This window comes from Tachysurus fulvidraco, chromosome 24, assembly GCF_022655615.1.
Source record: "Tachysurus fulvidraco isolate hzauxx_2018 chromosome 24, HZAU_PFXX_2.0, whole genome shotgun sequence".
Classification (NCBI taxonomy): Eukaryota; Metazoa; Chordata; class Actinopteri; order Siluriformes; family Bagridae; genus Tachysurus; species Tachysurus fulvidraco.
Window position 1 is genome coordinate 5,091,588 of NC_062541.1, and position 19,078 is coordinate 5,110,665.

Genomic DNA, 19,078 nt, shown 5'->3' on the forward strand with positions numbered 1-19,078 from the left:
TCCATGTAAATGCATCTTGACACAAATTACACACTGAGATTTTTCTAGAAACAAATTAGTCATTCAAATGTGTCTGAAATACCGATTTGCCTAGAACATGTTGTGGCTGTATCTCATCTATCTTTCTTTTTATATGAAAACTCTCAGGAAGTTACAGGGAGTCTAGACATCCTCTTGTTCTTCTTCTCCCAGACCTTCTTCCTTCTGTCTGTACTGAATGTGTAACTGCAAAAAAATGCTTTAAGAATAACTAATACAGTATGAATAACAAACCAGGACTTTCAGAGGTTGAAAAACTGAGTTGATGTATTAAATAAAAATCATGTGCCAATATTTATGAACATGATTGATTTTCTGGGCTAGTCATTCACTTCCATTCACATATATATAAATGACCTGCGTCTAGCTGCCGCTTCTGAAGGATGTCAGATGTTTCCTGAGTAGAAATGTCCAAGACAGGGTTTTCGTTACCATTTCCGTTGCCACTGTTGCAGTCTTCATATCCTTCAGAGAAGAATAAATGTTAGACGAATATGTGCAGGAATTTCAGAGTTAGGAGGATAAGAGTTTACTGAATTCACGGGACAGAAAACAGAATAACAGAATACTCTATGTTAAGATGCGCGATCTTACTGTGCAAATCTACCGACATTAGATTGTAACTCATTTGAACAGCTCAGCATTCCTAAAGGTGCTGAGAACCTGTGCTCAGAAAAATCACCGACTGAGCTTAGGTTTGATGACTAGCTGATTGTTTGAAAGGACAAAACCGGATACGAACTCAGGCACCGAGTTGTTATGTTGCATAGACAGCTCTTTAGAGAGATACATCAGAAACAGCAAATCAGAGTCGCACAATCTGTGTCTTGATGACCCACACAACTGATTTCTGTGTATAATCAAGCCCTTAAGCACTGTTCCTTCGACAGACTTCAGAGGAATATAAATGAGGACCTAAAGCAAGATTTAGGTTTTTTTTGTAATAAACAAGCACACTTGTGAGTTGTATTTGTCTTCTATGCTTTTTACTGATAAGCCACACCACACATATGGACAGTTATGACCCACTTATCTCCCAAAGACTAAGAAGGGCCTGTGATTAGTGCACTTTTTTTATCTTCTTAAAACCGAGTCGCGTTCTATGACCCACTCATCCTCCAGGATCCGAGATTAGTCTGAGTTCTAGAGCTTATGCTAAAGCGGGCTTTAATATTCCGACCAAGTCGTTCATTGCCTAATGATTGGCGGAGAGCCTGAGATAGTATGTCTGCCTCAGGGGTCCAGTCATCTACGAGTCTAAACTCAATCATGTCACTCCACCTCTCTCACCATCATCCCAAAGAGAATTATTCAAAACATGTCCTCAAAATTGCAGTTCATCTATCAATAAATTTTCAATGAATAAAGAATAAAAGTCAGTTTTTGAGGGGAGTCTCGCTGTGGTGCCGCGTGACGGTTCAAAGAGCTGTTCTGCAGAAGGCAGGCTTTATTTTACCACAAGCAACTGATGAATGTGGGGAGCTCAAAGTCGCCTGTGGCAGGCCGGCAGATTAATGAGACCAAATTTTCATGACTCAAAACGGAAAAATGAGATTTATGATGCAGCGCCGCTGGTCTGAGAGGTGCTCCATCACCGGATTTACAACAAACCTTAACAAGGAAGAAGCAGCCACACTTCCTGTGGCTAGCAATAGTAATACACACCTGATTCCTCATTCCCTCTTATATGCCTAATTCATGATGTGTGAGCTATGCCACAAGCAAGACCTTTTGCAATGGGGTGGCCGTGACAGACCCAAAAACTTTATTTGGTTGTCTAATCTGCATCAGTATACAATGACATATTGTGGATCCTATAGAAAAGCCACAGACCAAAATGCACAATAAACAAAACATTAGGCTACATCTAATGAAGTATGCTAGCATTATAAAATCAGCATCATTAACTATCTGTAGTTAATAAAGACCTGACTAAATACATTGTTATGTGGTCAGTGGGGCCAAAGAATAGGTTCTTATCTCTGTTAGCTAGCTATATGTGCTTGTCCTTGTGGGGTATTACACTTGGTGACAATGCTCACCATTTTACAATGAAGTGAACTAACAAATATATGTTAAAGAGGGCATTCCATTATTCAAGGTCTTTAGTTTTGCATCATATGATTATATGTGACAGCAACAGCAATAGCCCTGGGTTCAGGGTTATCACACTCCAATGGCTGTCCACCCTTTAGCTAGGACCATGACGGTGGTCCATATTTCCCTTACTCACACCTCGACTGAAAGAGCTGATGGAGCTTGAAATGAAGAGAGCAGTCCTGGCATTTTAAAAAAAGAGATAACGTAAAGTTGAGTTAGCAGAGACATTCTGATGGAAAAAATATAAAATCAGATAATCGCTGGAGGTCAAGTCTGCAAGGCTGGGACCATTCTGAATTGGTGCGGAAAAATTTTGAGGGAAGTGAAGGAGGGAAAGTGATCGACTTGAGTTGAGTGCTACTAATCACTGATTAGAGAAATCATCAAGCCTAATATGCAAGGATTTTTACACCTAGAGTTTGATGTTTGATCAATCGGTTTTTAAGCTGTTGTCGAACCCAGGTAAGGACCAGGAAATTGATCTGTCCTCTTTCTGGAACCAGAGGTTCGGACTTGGTTACAGCTTAAAATGTAACAATAAACAATGGCATTAAAATTATGGACCAAATTAAATATTTGGTTTAATTTGCTAAATCGGGGTGCATGGTGGCTTAGTGGTTAGCATGTTCGCCTCACAACAGGGTTGGGAGTTCGATTCCCACCTCCTCCTTGTGTGTGTGGAGTTTGCATGTTGTCCCCATGCCTCAGGGGTTTCCTCCGGGTACTCCGGTTTCTTCCGGAGTCATGCATGGTAGGTTGATTGGCATCTCTGGAAAATTGTTTGTAGTGTGTGATTGCATGAGTGAATGAGAGTGTGTGTGCCCTGCGATGGGTTGGCACTCCGTCCAGGGTGTATCCTGCCTTGATGCCCGATGATGCCTGAGATAGCCCAGTGACCCGAGGTAGTTCGGATAAAGCGGTAGAAAATGAATGAATGAATGAATTCGCTAAATTGTTTTGTGTTAGGCAGCAGTTATTCAGCTAGTACTGCTGCAACCTCAGAGCTCCATGTTCCGCACTCCAGGGTCCCTGGTTTCTGAGGTTTTTACAGGTTTTGACTTGATTATCCAGTTTCCTCTTTCCTCCCCAAAACATTCCAGTAGACGGATTGTAGACATGATAAATGAACCCAAGGTGGGAATGTTTAACCAGTGAGCTTGTTTCCTATCCAGGGTAGATTCCTACCTCGAACCGAGTGGTCCCAGGATAGGCTCTGGACCTGCTGCATACTGGACCAAGATATGGCAGATAGTGGATTGGAAAGGGATAACACAGGATATCATGTCTTTTTGATTGAGATATAAATATATGGATCAAACTACAACAACATGAATGTACATGTTTGAACCTGAACTGTTGGCCACTGGTGACCAAACGTAAAGTAAAAAAATGCACAAGGTACAAACTTGATTCTCGGTTGGTAAGAGCTTGCATTGGTTAAACTATCTACCAATCTACCCACAACTGCTGTGTAATATTGCGTAGACATTTGAGCATGAAGCCGAGGAACAGATTTGACAAAAAAGCACAATTTACAATGAAAACTGCTCGATTTGACACGGCCATGTTGTTTAGCCAGAAGCTCTGCCACACTATCCAGTCAAACGGCCAACGGCACACACAGTTCCCTCTCTCCCAAAGCATGCCTTCTCTGACTGCATGCTGTTTTGTACATCCGCATTCATTTTTAATTATTAATCTGATCTACTGCTCCATCTGCTCCCAAGCCTTTTCTCAAAGTCACAGATGCCACATGTGGATTTTTCCACAAGGGCTTACTAACTACAAACATTTTTTACCAAGACAGAAGCCAAATAAGTCTGTAGTCAGGACATCATTTCAACAGATGTGCAAAATCTGCATGGATGCTCTTCGATGAAATGTGTCAGCATTGCGATGCCTCAGCACGCAGTGAACTCATAACAATTTTGCAATGACATGATGGTACAAGCAGAAAAAGAACCAGGAGCCTTCACAGCAGACATTTGAACTTGACTGCAGATTGATTGTTGATTGTAGTTTAGTGCAAATGTAAGTACAAGTTTACAAACGACTCCGTTTACATAGTTCCTATGTCACTTTCACTATGCAGTGTCACTTTCAGTATCTGTATCCATTTATTGCTCAAAATATTCTGAGCTGAATCTGTATTTGTCCCAATCGTGTGTGCCCTTACACACAAAGGGAAAGTTTTTATTTTAAATAAATTGTATTATTACTAGGGGGCACGTTGGCTTAGTGGTTAGCATGTTTGCCTCACACCTCCAGGGTTGGGGGTTCGATTCCCGCCTCCGCCTTGTGTGTGTGGAGTTTGCATGTTCTCCCCGTGCCTCGGGGGTTTCCTCCGGGTACTCCGGTTTCCTCCCCTGGTCCAAAGACATGCATGGTAGGTTGATTGGCATCTCTGGAAAATTGTCTGTAGTGTGTGATTGCGTGAGTGAATGAGAGTGTGTGTGTGCCCTGGGATGGGTTGGCACTATGTCCAGGGTGTATCCTGCCTCGATGCCCAAAGACGACTGAGATAGGCACAGGCTCCCCGTGACCCGAGAAGTTCGGATAAGTGGTAGAAAATGAATGAATGTATTATTACTTTCCTGGTTCTATACAATGTCAATTCTCAACTTATGGGATTACGGAGGCAATTTAAAGAGGCTCAAATCGACTTCTTTCAGATATTTTTAACATGTTAAGCTTAAATAGTTCTCCTAGTTTTGCTTCAATGAAGTTGATATAAAGAGGGTGCATATCTACCAACTCTTTCTAGGCAGTATGGAAAAAAAATTCTAACCAATTTTCTGTTTGGTGTCTTCCAAAGCCCCGAACCAAAAATAGACATGAAATGAGATGAAGCCTAATTGTTTTCTCTCCATCTGTCTACTAGGACCTAAAGGACAAAGTGACTCAGCTGCTTCCCCTGTTGCCGGTGCTTGAGCAGTACAAGACGGATGCACAGATGATCCTGCGACTGAGAGACGAAGTCAGAAACCTCTCGCTGGTGCTCATGGCCATCCAGGAGGAGATGGGAGCCTACGACTATGAGGAGCTCCGGCAGAGAGTCCTCTTACTGGAGACACGCTTGCATTCCTGCATGCAGAAGCTGGGTGAGAATGAGGGAGAGTGTTTTGTGTGGGTGTGGAATGAGTGTGATCACGTTATTAACACTTTTATTCACACTGATAACTGAGAGGAAAGCCCTAATTCTGAATAGTGTAGTGATTATCTTCAAATTATGCAATTTTAAAGCTTTTCATATGAGTATAATTACCGGAAGATGAACATAACCTTTTGTGTCAAATGCCTTGCAGTGTTAATCCAAGCCATTTGTCGTCGTTTTATTAGGTTCTAGCCGCAGAACTTTTCTCCTTTTTTCTATTCTCTTTTATTGTCATGTGTGTGAAGCCTTTGTTTGTTCCTTTAGCATCTATGTAGGAACTTAGAATAAGGAAACTTCTCAAAAGGACCCCCAAAGGACCCCTATTAGAACAACGACAACAGACAGACAACAACAGGACAACATCAGGATAACGTGCTGCTTAAGGCAACGAGGCTTGACTAAATACTAACAACAATTAACAGAGGATGAGGAACAGGTGTGCAGAGACGGGGAGGAAGAGACAAGGGCGGGGCAGACACGTGACACAAAACATCAACAAAAGCACATGGCCAAAGTCCAGGCTGAGTCCTGACACCTTTGTTTAGATATTATAAAGTTCACAAGCTTGGCAAAAAGACTAAAGTATAAAGGTTTCGTCCTAATGTGGGTTTTGCAATGTTATCCATGTTCCTTGATTCAGAACTTTACTCTGTTGTGGCAAATGTATGGTGCCTGATGTGACCTTCTCTGAGATCTAACCCTTCAAATTCTCTCGGAATCAGTGTCCTGGATCTTCAGCTAAATTTCTGTCTTCATTCGGAACTGCTTGATCTCTCTATTTCATCCACAAAAGTCTACAGTACAACTTATTCAGACAAGATCTAGGGTGACATTTTTTGTATTTCACAGCCCTGACATTTAAAGTTTCTCAGATTTACTTAAGCTGGAATTGGACCTTATTAGTTACTGACTGTGTACATGGTGTCTTTAGTGGTTAGAAATAAAGGAGGTTCGATTCCCACCTTCGCCCTGTGTCCACAGAGTATGGGGATTTCTCCCACAGTCCAAAGACAAGCGAGGTAGGTTGATTGACATCTCTAAATTGTCCGTAGGGTGTGAATTCTGTGTGTGTGATTTTCCAGGGTGTCCCCCATCTTGTGCAACAGTCCCCTGGGATAGACTTCAGGCTCACCGTGACCTTGTGTAGGATAAACAGAACCCGGAAATGGATGGATGGAAGCTTCTGACTAGACGGCTATGATGTATTCTCATCATTTTGTAGTTACTCCGGATGAGGGCTTCTTTCAAAGCATGTCTAAACCCGTCTCCCTGTCTTTCAAACATAAAAATAAATCGAAATAAATTTGAATTTAAAGTATCCTTTTGATTTTTTTTTTTTATATTAACACATAGAAGCAATGCCATGAGTATTTTCTTTTCTGGCCCAGACTGCAGATTCATGTAGCAGATCAGTGACAATTATGTCAGGTGTAAATTTGGTGTCCATTTTATTGCTGATATTTTCTGAGTACCATCATGTGTGCAATAAATTTGAATGATGTGGGTTATTTACTACATCATTATATTTTCCCACAAATGGTTTTAAAAGATAAAGTAAATAAATCTAGACAGACCTTGTCAAGCCTAGATGACAACTTGAAGTCTAACACTTTTTTTGTTTTTGGATGTGTTTTTATTTTAGAGGAAACGATGCATGAGCCAAAGCATTATACACAACTCCTATTTACTTTGGTAGACACCAGCATCCAGAATGACATTTATCTCATTTTGAGCTCACAGCCTAATCAGTCTATCAGTCATCTATCCTAACCACTGAGCTCCACTTCTCACAAAATCTCAAATGCAGCTGCTTAAATGTTTTAAGCGCTAATAGTTTGCCTCCTATCCTTCTTATCAAGGCATCTGTGAAACCTTGTAATATAATGCACTGCTCAAACCTAATAGCTTCCTGCTCAAGATATTGATAGATATTAGATTAATCTCACGACTGGCCATCACTGCAAGATGAATTTTCAGTTTCAAGGAGCAAGTGACCTTTGAAATATTTGACAACCAACAAAAATGGCATAATATGAGACACTAGACCTACTATTCTTACAGACCTTTGCTGCTGATTGAGTCCAAACAGAAAACTTGCACTATGTTAAAAGTGCTGCCTTTGGCAGCGTAGTTTCGGCTGCCTCAGCAGAAATCCGTCAAGCCAGCCGAAAGTCTTCGTTTAATGAACGGCTTCGAGTTTAAATCAAACTTGTATGTACATATGCATCGTTAGGAACGCACGATGCTGACCTGGAATTAGATTCATTGATTGAAACTACATCTATACAATTAGAATTATGCAAATCCAAGCTAACACAATTAGGACTATGCAGATTGTAATTAGTGCTTGAGTTTCTATTCTAATCAGCCATTTAGCTTGGATATTACATCTAGTTTTTTTAATGACCGATCGAAAGTTTTTCATAAATCAATTACAGACATATACAAAACACAAACACTGAGTCATCATAGCTCGGCTAATCGTTTCAGAACCGGCTTTCCGTAACCTGCGCTGGCATGTGACAAATTGTCTCGGTGTATTTTTATCACAAACGCCACACACGTACAGATTATCTGAGAAAACCTAATTTGTCCTCGCTCAGGCATAAATAAGCTTGTATTATCGGAACCAGTCGCTGATTCTGGATGCAGGATGATTCTGAATACCTTTCATGCCATTAAATCTCATTAGGATAGTTTGTTGTTGAACCCTGTTACACCTGCCATCGTTCACGTGTTGCGTGTTGTCTTCAGAGCACGACAGGTTCATGATTCTTTCAAAGTTATTTTTCTGTGCAGTTAAAGACATCAGGCTAACTAGCATGCACCATATGGTCAAGATTTTATTGTATATAATTGTCTAAAGGAATGTAAGGAAACCATTACAGGCTTCTGTTGGGTTGGAAATTGGTATTACCGCTATTGTATATAGGGTGTAACAGGTGGAGTACTTCAAGACACGTTAATGGACAACTCGTGACTCGTGGGATTGCTGTGGATAGAAACATTTGAAGACTTTCACACTGTCACTGAACTGCTGTTGCGTCGGTCAGCTTCGCGCTCGGGTCTTCATCAGAGACTTCGGTTAGAAGGAATCCGTGTTAAGTTTATAATGAACTCGGAAATTGCGCTGACCTGTTAGTTCCTCAGGAAGTTCCTCTTGGTTCCACTTGACTACAAACTGTTGTAGTAAGGACATAATTTACATTTACATTATTTACATTATTTCCTGTCCTGTCCAGTGTCACCAAAATGAGGATGAGGTTCTCTTCTGAGTCTGGTTCCTCTCAAGGTTTCTCAGGGTGTGTTTCCTCATCACCCTCTCCTCAGGCTTGTTCATTAGGGATAAATGTTGTGAGATAAATCGTAACTTAATTTTAAACTTTAATATTTTTATTCTGTTGCTTTACTAAAGCTGCTTTAAGACAATTTGTTAAAAGCGCTATACAAGTAAATCAAATTGATTTGAATTATTGATTTAAATTTATCCAGACAGAATTTGATGGTTGCTTTGTGAAATAAACCGAGCTTTTTTGGTGCTCCCAAGAACCTAATGGCTTTATGAGGAAACAAGAAAAGTAGGTTAGCACATTTGCCTCACACCCCCAGGGTCGGGGTTTGATTCCCACCTCCGCCTTGTGTGTGTGGAGTTTGCATGTTCTCCCTGTGCCTCGGGGGTTTCCTCCCTCGGTCCAAAGACATGCATGGTAGGATGATTGGCATCTCTGGAAAATTGTCCGTAGTGTGTGAGTGGATGAGAGTGTGTGTGTGCCCTGTGATGGGTTGGCACACCGTCCAGGGTGTATCCTGCCTTGATGCCCGATGACGCCTGAGATAGGCACAGGCTCTCCATGACCCGAGAAGTTTGGATAAGTGGTAGAAAATGATTGAGAGAGAGTGAGAGGAAACAAGAAAGAAATTAAGGAGCATCAATAGCATCAATTCGTTTTTATCTTGATCAAATGGACAAATTTCTCCAGTTTGGTTTATACACACTGAATATACACTATTCTTTAGGCTCTAGATTTAAATCAACCTTAATCGGGTTAAAACAGTTACTGTAGATGACTGAATGAATATGGTACTATACTATACTAGAAGGTTTTGCGTTAAAAGGAAACACGGTATCAGCCAAAGCATTATGGACTATGGACATTTTGGTAGACTCCGGTTATCCAGAGCGACTTATATTTATCTTAGTCACACAAAAATGAGAAGTTAAGGGTTAAGGGCCTTGATCAGGGGCCCAGCAGTGGGAGCTTGGTCCAGTTGAGTTCACAGTCTTTTGATTAGAAGTCCAACACTGAGCTAAAACTTCTCAAAGTGCCTAAAAGTTTTAGGATTACTCTTTTTCTCTGCAAAAGGACTTGTGTATATAAGTTAGTGTATAATAGAACTGTTTCCACATCAAAAGTAACAAAAAATCATGACACATCCGAAGATAATCAGTGATTTAACAGTCGCTCAAGAGGCAAGAAGCATGTTTATAAACCGAAACCCATCACCAAAATCCTTAACAATGGTCCAAACAAAGTAAGGAAGGTCATTTATAAAGATGAAATGAGAAAACAGGTACAGTATATGGACAAAACCGAAGACATGGAGTTGCACAATCATACAAAGACACAGGATGAAATAAGTAGATAAACCAATCAAGATCTAAAACAAAACAACTCGACACACAGCACACAAAAGGGAGCTGTGGAGACAAATAAAATTGAAGTGCACGTTGTCCTGAGACAAACACCCTAGAACCAAGTGAAGGTGTTTAGTTTGTGCCGGTAGTTTGATCCTTTTTTAAAGAGCATACTGTACATGTTTCAGAGTAAATTTGGACTTTTATAACTCTATACATTTCTGAAAATGAGAGGCTTCCTTGAACTGCTACGTGTTTCTCTCCTGCAAATGAACCTCTAGACTTTTAAACTCACTTTAAATACTGGAAAAGGAGGAAATGATTCACACCCAGTGTGGTGCAGGAGCATCGCAGTTATTTTGACAGTCAGAATCTGAATGCAAACTCAATCGAGCTGACTTATGTCCGTTTTATTCCACGTTCCAAAGATCAGAGCCTGATACTTCATAAAGACGAGGAAAATCACAATTCTGTTCAAAATCTTTTTCATTTTCTTTCTTTTCTTTTCTTTTTTTTTTAATTTCTGCAAGATTAGATTTCCCCATTAGCGCTAGACAGGGTTTTAAGTGTAACACAATTTTTAGGAAGCTAAGAACATTTAACTGTTCAAAGAACCTCTTTATCTTGGACTGTGGGCCATTAAACATGGAAAAACATCATTCCATTTTCTATTTCTTTTTTTTTTTAAAGTTGTTATTACCTCACATTTCACTTGCCCTTGTTGTATATTGCTTTTGTTGTTGTTGTTGTTGTTTGTACATTTTATTATATTATTTATCTTTATTTAAAATGTAAAAATAATTTTATAATATAAATATATATTAACAATATAAATACTAATAAATATTTTATATTATTATTATTATTATTATTATTGTTATTATTATTATTATTATAATATTTTTTTTTAATAAAATGCAGCTTGATTTATATGTGGAACAAATATCTTGCTTTTATGTTACACCACTGCTGCTGTAGATGTATTTGGATGCTGTGGATTATTTAAAACACTTTTTGTTTATTTGCTGTATTTAGGAGTTTATTTGGTCTTATTACTAGAATCTATTCTAGTGTACTGTAAATGAGTGTTTATTAATGCTGTTAAAAATAGTAAGTGAAGCATGAAGCAGAAAGGATTTACAGTGTGTGTGTGTGTGTGTGTGTGTGTGTGTGTGTGTGTGTGTGTGTGTGTGTGTGTGTGTGTGTGTGTGTGTGTGTGTGTGTGTGTGTGTGTGTGTGTGTGTGTGTGTGTGTGTGTGTGTGTGTGTGGTCAAATCCAGGCTGTGGGAAGCTAACAGGCGTCAGTAACCCCATCACCATCCGCGCCTCTGGCTCTAGGTTTGGTTCCTGGATGACGGACACCATGATTCCCAGCTCTGATAACAGGGTAAGAGAAACTAATCCATTCTCCTGCTCATCCTGCAAATCACATGACCACAGCTCTAGAGGCAGGAGACACTTACTCGCACGTGCACTTATACGCTCACTCACACACACACACACACACACACACACACACACACACACACACACACACACACACACACACACACACACACACACACACACACATGCCCACATACGCTCTTACTCACACACACTTACACACATAATGAGTCTCCCACAGGGTGTGAGTCATGGATGCAGGAAAGATGTTCTCTTGCATGGAGAGAGCTGAGTCACTGATAGATGGTCATCTCTCCTTCTCTACTCTTCTCCACCTCTTCTCCACTCACTCCATACCTCACTTCGTTTTTTTTCCCACAACCTACTCCACCACCACTCATCCCTCGCTCTCTCCCTCGTTCTCTCTCGCGCTCTCCTGTCCGAGTCTGATTAATCGCTTCATCACTGAGCGTAGATATTAACAACTTGCTTAGGCTAAAGTTTGCAGTATTTAGCAGCAGCTCCACCACAGCCTAACACAGCACTTCACGAAGATGATGTAGTAAAGCTTTCTCTTACCGGGCAGTGCACAAAACAAACAACCCAAAATAACTACTGCAGAGGGGAGACGAGAACAAAGACGAGGGCTAAAAGATGAGGAGAGAGGGAGAGGAGAGAAAAATAGGGCAGGAAAGTAAAACGAGAGGAAGGAATGGAACAAAGAGATACTGCGTTAAAGACATAAAAGCTCAATAGGAATGATTTTCTCCTACATTATGATTCGATAAATGCAGCCCTGATGGTTGGTACCAAAATCTGTGCAGAATTAGAGATGCGTCACAAATCGAACGCTTTTTGGAAACCGCAGCAAGAAGAAGTGCACTGCAAGATGAACTTAGATGTTCAACTTGAAAAGAAGAAAGTGTGGAATGTTGGACACTTCATCCACTCAACACTAGCAGCATTGTTTATGTAGAGGAAAAGGGGAGGGGCTACAAGGCGCTAAACAAATTCAAGATGTCTGATCCCAAATGACATATTACACACTTCACACTTACACTATGCACTTGTACTCTAATGTCTAGTGTATGAATGTTAGAAGGTCTAACGTTGTACCATTTTACAGAAACACTAACATTTCTTTCTAATTGGAAATATACACAGTTTGGCAGTCGATGGCAAATGACATCTGCTAGCTTTCGCATTTACACATTTTTTATTATTATTTTTTAAATTTAAAGACATTTGTAAGACATTTCATCCACCGGAGCACCACCTGAATGCCATCTTACTTTTTTTTTTCATCCAGCATCAGTCTCTGGTAGCTCTGCCCATCTTACTCTACATAAGCTAACCCGCTAGCAGCGAGTGTATGCAGTGTCCAACAACCTACACTTTTTTTTACATTTTTTTATTATTTGAATAAGTGCATAAACTGGGTACTTAAAGTGACCTTTGTACTTAAAGTGACCTTCGTTTTCTTCATGGAATTTTCACTGTGAAAGAAACTGCTAACGCTATTATCATAGTTTTTATATACGATTTGGGACGCACCTTAAGACTAAACTCTAGGCTTGGTAGACTAACACTATTCCTCGTGACAGAACAGATTATTACACACTTTCTGTTTTGATCATCACTTAAAATTCTCTTACACTATATTATGTTAGAAAGGATCTGAGTTTTAAAACAACTACACGATATGACACAACATAGCACGAGATTGAAATCTGTGTTTATTGAGATAATCCCAATCCAGATATGATCTTGGCATGAAACCTGCATGAAAGAAGCAGGTGTGAAGAGGAGGAGAAATCCAGGTTAATTAGAATATTATTTATCTTTCCCACCGTCTAAATCAAGAGACGCCTGATTTAATCTGGTTTTCTGTTCCGGATGTGGATCCAGGCGAGGTTTTAACTAAACCATCTTAGTTTTTTTAACCATCAAGCTCACATCCTGTAAAACATCCTAGGCTATGATTTAAACAATCAGGTGAAAAGCTATTATAATACACTGATAAATGATATGGCAAAAAATATAGCAAAGAAATTAATTTATAAAATATATGGAAAAATATAAAATATATTCATAAACGATATGGGGAAAGAATGCTAATAAGAATATAGACAAATATAAAAATAGATGGATAAAAATTTTTTGATATTTACCCATAAAATATATGAAAAATTATTTTAAAAAAAACAGCATATTATTAACATATACAAATAAAATATTCTGATTAATAATATAGGAAAAATGGTAATAAATAAATAAATAAATAAATAAATAAATAAATAAATAAATAACTTATTTGACAAACAAATTTAATTATATAAACAAATACAAACAAACAAACAATTTTTATTTATTTATTTATTTATTTTTTAAGTTAGAGGTAATGTATGCGAAAACTTAAAGCATTTCAATGCATGTCGTACTTGTATGTGTGTATGTGACAAATAAAATTTTAATTTGATTTTTTTCTGGTTCAGAAGATATCCAAATGACCTGTGGGTCTGTAATAAAACCACCTGAAGTGATGTTTAATAGCCATAAATTATTCATTCATTAGACACCGTTTCATATAATCCTGGTAGCTACGTAGTTTTTCCTGGACCTTTAGCTGGATGATATAATGTATAGTGAATAGTGAACAGCAAGGATCCCTTGATCGGGTCTTTTGTCTCTGCATTTAATGACAGTATGAATCATTGGAAACACATTAGTCCTTGTATTAAATAAATTAATCACATCAGTCAACATACAAATCAGGGCGTTCTGGCTAATAGCCGTATCGATCACCGATCACACTGTCATCAAGTTCATCAAGTTCATCTGCGACAACGAAGCTAAAGAGGAACAAATGGTCATCTCGGGCTCGGATGAGACCACAGGCTGACCGCAGGGATGAATAAATAGCTAAATAAGTAAGTAAGTAAATAAATAAATAAATAAATAAATAAATACAATATGAGGCTTAACATACCATATTCCCGTGATCTCATTCCACACACGCATATCACACCACCACACCTTCTCAAACACACATGAACTCCAGATCCGTGGAAATATGATGCTCACTCTGAGTGGGAGATTAAAAAATGGGAGGATTAAAAATGGAGAATGGGGATAAAAGGAGCAACCAAGAGTAATGGAAAATAGAGAGATAAAAAGAGAGGCCGATTTCTCAGTTGGACCTCGTTACAGTGTGAAGGACGAATAAGAGAGGCGAGCGCTAGCCGTATCTGTCGTCTCGCCCCGAAAGCTCTGTCACAGACAACATGAATATGAAAAGATGGAGATCTCAGCCGAGGTCTGAGGGACGTTCGGATCAGGAAGAGAGAGAGAGAGAGAGAGAGAGAGAGAGAGAGAGAGAGAGAGAGAGAGAGAGAGAGAGAGAGAGAGAAAAGGAGAGAAGAAAGCATGGTGCGCAAGGAAGAGAGAGATGCTAACAGGATTGATTTGCTGCTGTGAGCTGGTAAAGGTCACGGTGCAACAGCAGCGGTGGAGTAAAGAGCACAAGAATATACACAGCAAGACAGACAGAGAGAGAGAGAGAGAGAGAGAGAGAGAGAGAGAGAGAGAGAGAGAGAGAGAGGAGAGAGAGAGAAAGAACACACACACACAAACACACAATGCACAGTTGGAGTCACCACAGGTGATAGGCTACACTTTTTATACTCCGATTAAATTCTGTATTTCTTGTTGTCCTTGTTTATAGTTTTTTCTTCTGCCTTATTTTCTTGACTTCTGACATGCAGCCAGCAAATATTAACACAACACTCTGGACCACAATACATCCATATCAAATAGAAATATGTAATAATTTCTAGGGGTTTTTTCTGTTGAGGTTAAAGAGAGAAAAATTTTCCTCTATCCTGATTTTTTTTTTTCTTCAAGCTCAAATTACATTTTTTTTTTTTCATTTACAGCTTTAATACTGAAAGTAACAAAGCACCTGCCCTGGAGACTTCTTTTCGAATTTGTTCAACTAAAGTCTCTTCACTGACAGCGTCACCGTATCAACAGTAAATGGTGTATTTAATGGGGGTGTGTTTCTGTTAACCTTCTGACCAATCAGAATGGAGAATTCGACAGACAGGCCACAGTGTACTGCTGTTAGCGTTCTTCATTTATTATTTCCCGCTGTCACACCATTTTTCTATGTTCCTGCTAACTAGGTCGTTTCCACGTATCTTCCTGGGTAGTTAAACCGTGGAGAGAAAACTCTAGAAGGCATCATTATGTGTGCTGAAACCTTTTTCCCAGCTAATCAACCTAATGACTGTTTTATTGAAACTGTCTGGGCCACAGAGGAGCAAATAAAAATTTGAATTCCATTTCATTTTCCGCTCTCCCTCCTTTCTCATAAGTCTGCCCTGCTGTCTATTTTCCATCCTCATTTATTTTAATATCTTCATCTCCGTTTTTACTGTCATCCTTCCCTCTTTATCCTTCCCTCCCTCTTTCCGCTCACACCTCTTCTCCGTTTCTTATGTCGTTTCCTCAAGGTGTGGTCGATGGATGGCTACTTCAAAGGCCGGCGTGTGCTCGAGTACCGCACCCTGAACGACTTCATGAAGGGTCAGAACTTCGTTCAGCACCTCCTGCCTCACCCCTGGGCCGGAACGGGTCACGTGGTCTACAACGGTTCCCTGTACTACAACAAGTACCAGAGCAACATCCTGATCAAGTACCACTTCCGTTCACGCAGTGTCCTGGTGCAACGAAGTCTGAGCGGCGCCGGGTACAACAACACCTTCCCGTACTCCTGGGGTGGCTCATCCGATATCGACCTGATGGCTGACGAGAGCGGGCTGTGGGTCGTGTACACCACCATCCCCAATGCCGGCAACATCGTCATCAGCCGCCTGCAGCCTGAGAGCCTGGAAATCCTGCAGACGTGGGACACAGGCTTTCCCAAGCGCAGTGCTGGCGAGTCTTTTATGATCTGCGGTACGCTCTACGTCACCAACTCGCATCTCGCTGGCGCCAAGATCTACTTTGCCTACTACACCAACACGTCCACCTACGAGTACACGGACATCCCGTTCCATAACCAGTACTCACACATCTCCATGATGGACTACAACCCACGTGAGCGTGTGCTCTATACCTGGAACAACGGCCACCAGGTGCTTTACAACGTCACGCTGTTCCAGGTCATCAAGACCTCCGGGGACTGACACTGTCACTTACACACATACACAAACACATACAAAACACCACACACCTGTGCATTAAGTATTTCCCATCCAAGTGTATATACATATAAACTGATAAGAAGGACATGACCATGACTGAAGCTTAGACTTTTCTTTTTTCTTTACTTTTCTTTTTTTTTTTTTACATTTCAATCTTCATAGAGTGCTATTATACACATATGTACTGAGAAAAGCCCACGGGCAGCAAGGTCGATGCGATATACAGACTTTTTTTTTTGTGACAAGTGAGCATGACACGTTTTGATTTGTGGCCAAAAAAAAAAAGAATAAACGTCTACCTTTACCATTTCAGAGCGTGTCTTTCATTTCACTTTGTTGAAGGAGCGGATGAGGGACACGTTGCGTGTGGGGTTTTTTTTCTCTTTCTGATAGCATTGACACAACCCACTTTTTTTTTCTCTCCAGCACCGGTTCCCTCGGGATTTCCTCGGGCCCCTGCAGAAGTGTGAGTAAGGAAACGGCTGTGTGTAAAACAGCCGGTGTTCTGCAGGTGTACCTGACGAGGATACCTGACGAGAGCTGTCAGTGTTTTGGGGGACTTTATGGCCCGTGAAGGGCAGAGTGAAGAGGCGCTAAATGAGGACAGACGGAGAGATGGAGAGAAAAGAATAGAGGAATGATGATGAAGGCATTAAAATGCAGCTGGAGTGATGAGGTCGGGGACTTTGCCAATACTCGCTGCTGTGGCTGTTTGCTGCAAAATGTTTGGGGGTTTTTTTAGTGTCCAATGGAGTCGCCTCTTACTTTCGCTTAAACTATGGCTGGATCTGAATATTAATCCATTATTCTGACTGAACAGATCGTGCCTTAGGGATATGAATAGGAGGCGGACTATGTTTTTTTTTATTTTTAGATAAAGTTTGCCTGTAAAATTCCACATTTTCTCTCTCTCTCTCTCTCTCTCTCTCTCTCTCTCTCTCTCTCTCTCTCTCTCTCTCTCTCTCTCTCCTGATGGTACAGAGCTTGTGTGTTTTTGCACAAAATTTGTTAACAAAACAACAAAAATAATAACCGTGTGAGAGAGAGAGAGAGAGAGAGAGAGAGAGAGAGAGAGAGAGAGAGAGAGAGAGAGTATAAAACAGCACAGTCTATCACATCACATCACATCTCTTGAGAGAGTTTGAGGAAGTGTCAGAACTGGAATTCACTCAATATATCGACACCACTGACATTTATGCCTCTGTTTTTATTTTCAAGTCTTTCTGGAAGCGCAGTTATTGGTACAGTTCATATTTCATTCTTTCACCACACCCACGTCAGGTTGAAATCCAGATCCAGATAGCAGCACTGCTTAAGTGAACATACTGCTATTATTATGGACTACGGAAGAAGGCGGTCCATACGGAGAACCTCTCCTTTAACCTAGACTGACATTTGACAGACGTCCTTTTCCAGAGCGATGTACAACATCGCTTTGAAGTCTCTATCGATGAATACATTATCACTAATGTATGGTGATAATGTATAAAAAATAAGGCTAGTTTAAGTGTTTCAGAAAGAGGTAGGTCTTCTGTTCGGACATCTGGGTGAAGTTCATTCCACCAACTCGGTTTCAGAACAGAAAAAAGTCTTGATGTGTAACTAGCTCTTTTCCTGAGAGATGGTGGGACCAGTCGAGCAGTGCTGGTAGATCTGAGGGAGCAAGGTGCAGTATAAGGAGTGATAAGAGCTTTGAGGTAAGTTGGAGCTCGTCCATTTTTGGCTTTGTAGGCTGCATCAGTGTTTTAAATCTGAGGTGTGCAAGCCAGTGAATGGAGAAAAGCAAAAGGGTTATGTTTTGTTTGTGGTGAATTGTGTTCATAGATAAACCTGCCAGCAGTGATGGGAAGAATATCTTCCCAAGAGGAGGGTCCGAGCTCATCTTCACCCTTTCGAATTGAACTCACGTTTTGCTACCCAGCAGATGCGTATTTGCATTTGTAATCATTTGGCAAACACTAGAACTTACACTTAAGCTGAGCATGTAAAGGTTAAGGGTCTTAATAAAGGGCTCAGTAATAACTTGCGAAGCCAGAATAGATTTGAATTCAGTAGCAGCTCAAAGTCTTAACCACTGATCCACCACTTCATCTGACAGCACCTGGTGTTCTCAGGCTCTCCTCCATCCAAGTACTAACCACAAAAAATCCTAAGAAAGGCTTAGTCATCGTCTGCTCGGATTGGATCCAGAGTTTTGTTTGTTTATTCGAGTTTGAGTCGAGAAAAAAAAAAAGCATGTGGTGTTTCGTTCTGTCAAATTCTTCCAGCGTACCATCTTTGATGAATGAAAGAAAAAAAGATAATAAAAGCTTTCATGTTTTGTAAAGTTTTCCACAACAGTCAAAATGCACACATAAAAACAACACACATAATTTATTTTTTTAAGTCCCTTTGTGTAGAGGATTTAAGGATTGTAGAGGACGTCCATTATAAAAGTCTAACTTTAACTTGTTTCTATTTAAATAATAAGAATTAGATCTGTATAATAAACGGTCGGAACGATTGTCAGGATCTGATAATAATTTCTGACCGATCGGAATGGATTAAACAATGAGT

At 40.2% G+C, this 19,078-nt stretch overlaps 1 protein-coding gene across 2 annotated transcripts in view; it reads left to right on the forward strand.

Moving 5' to 3' along the window:
• Positions 1-16,834, forward strand: part of olfm2a (olfactomedin 2a) — a 118,586-nt gene extending 101,752 nt beyond the window's left edge. For both annotated transcript variants that reach the window (XM_047808125.1, XM_027155165.2), the window contains exons 4-6: positions 5,021-5,240; positions 11,210-11,316; positions 15,830-16,834. In XM_047808125.1, the coding sequence (XP_047664081.1) occupies positions 5,021-5,240; positions 11,210-11,316; positions 15,830-16,504 (1,002 nt within the window). In that variant the 3' untranslated portion in view covers positions 16,505-16,834. The remainder of the gene's footprint in view (positions 1-5,020; positions 5,241-11,209; positions 11,317-15,829) is intronic.
• The last annotated feature ends 2,244 nt before the right edge of the window (positions 16,835-19,078 follow it).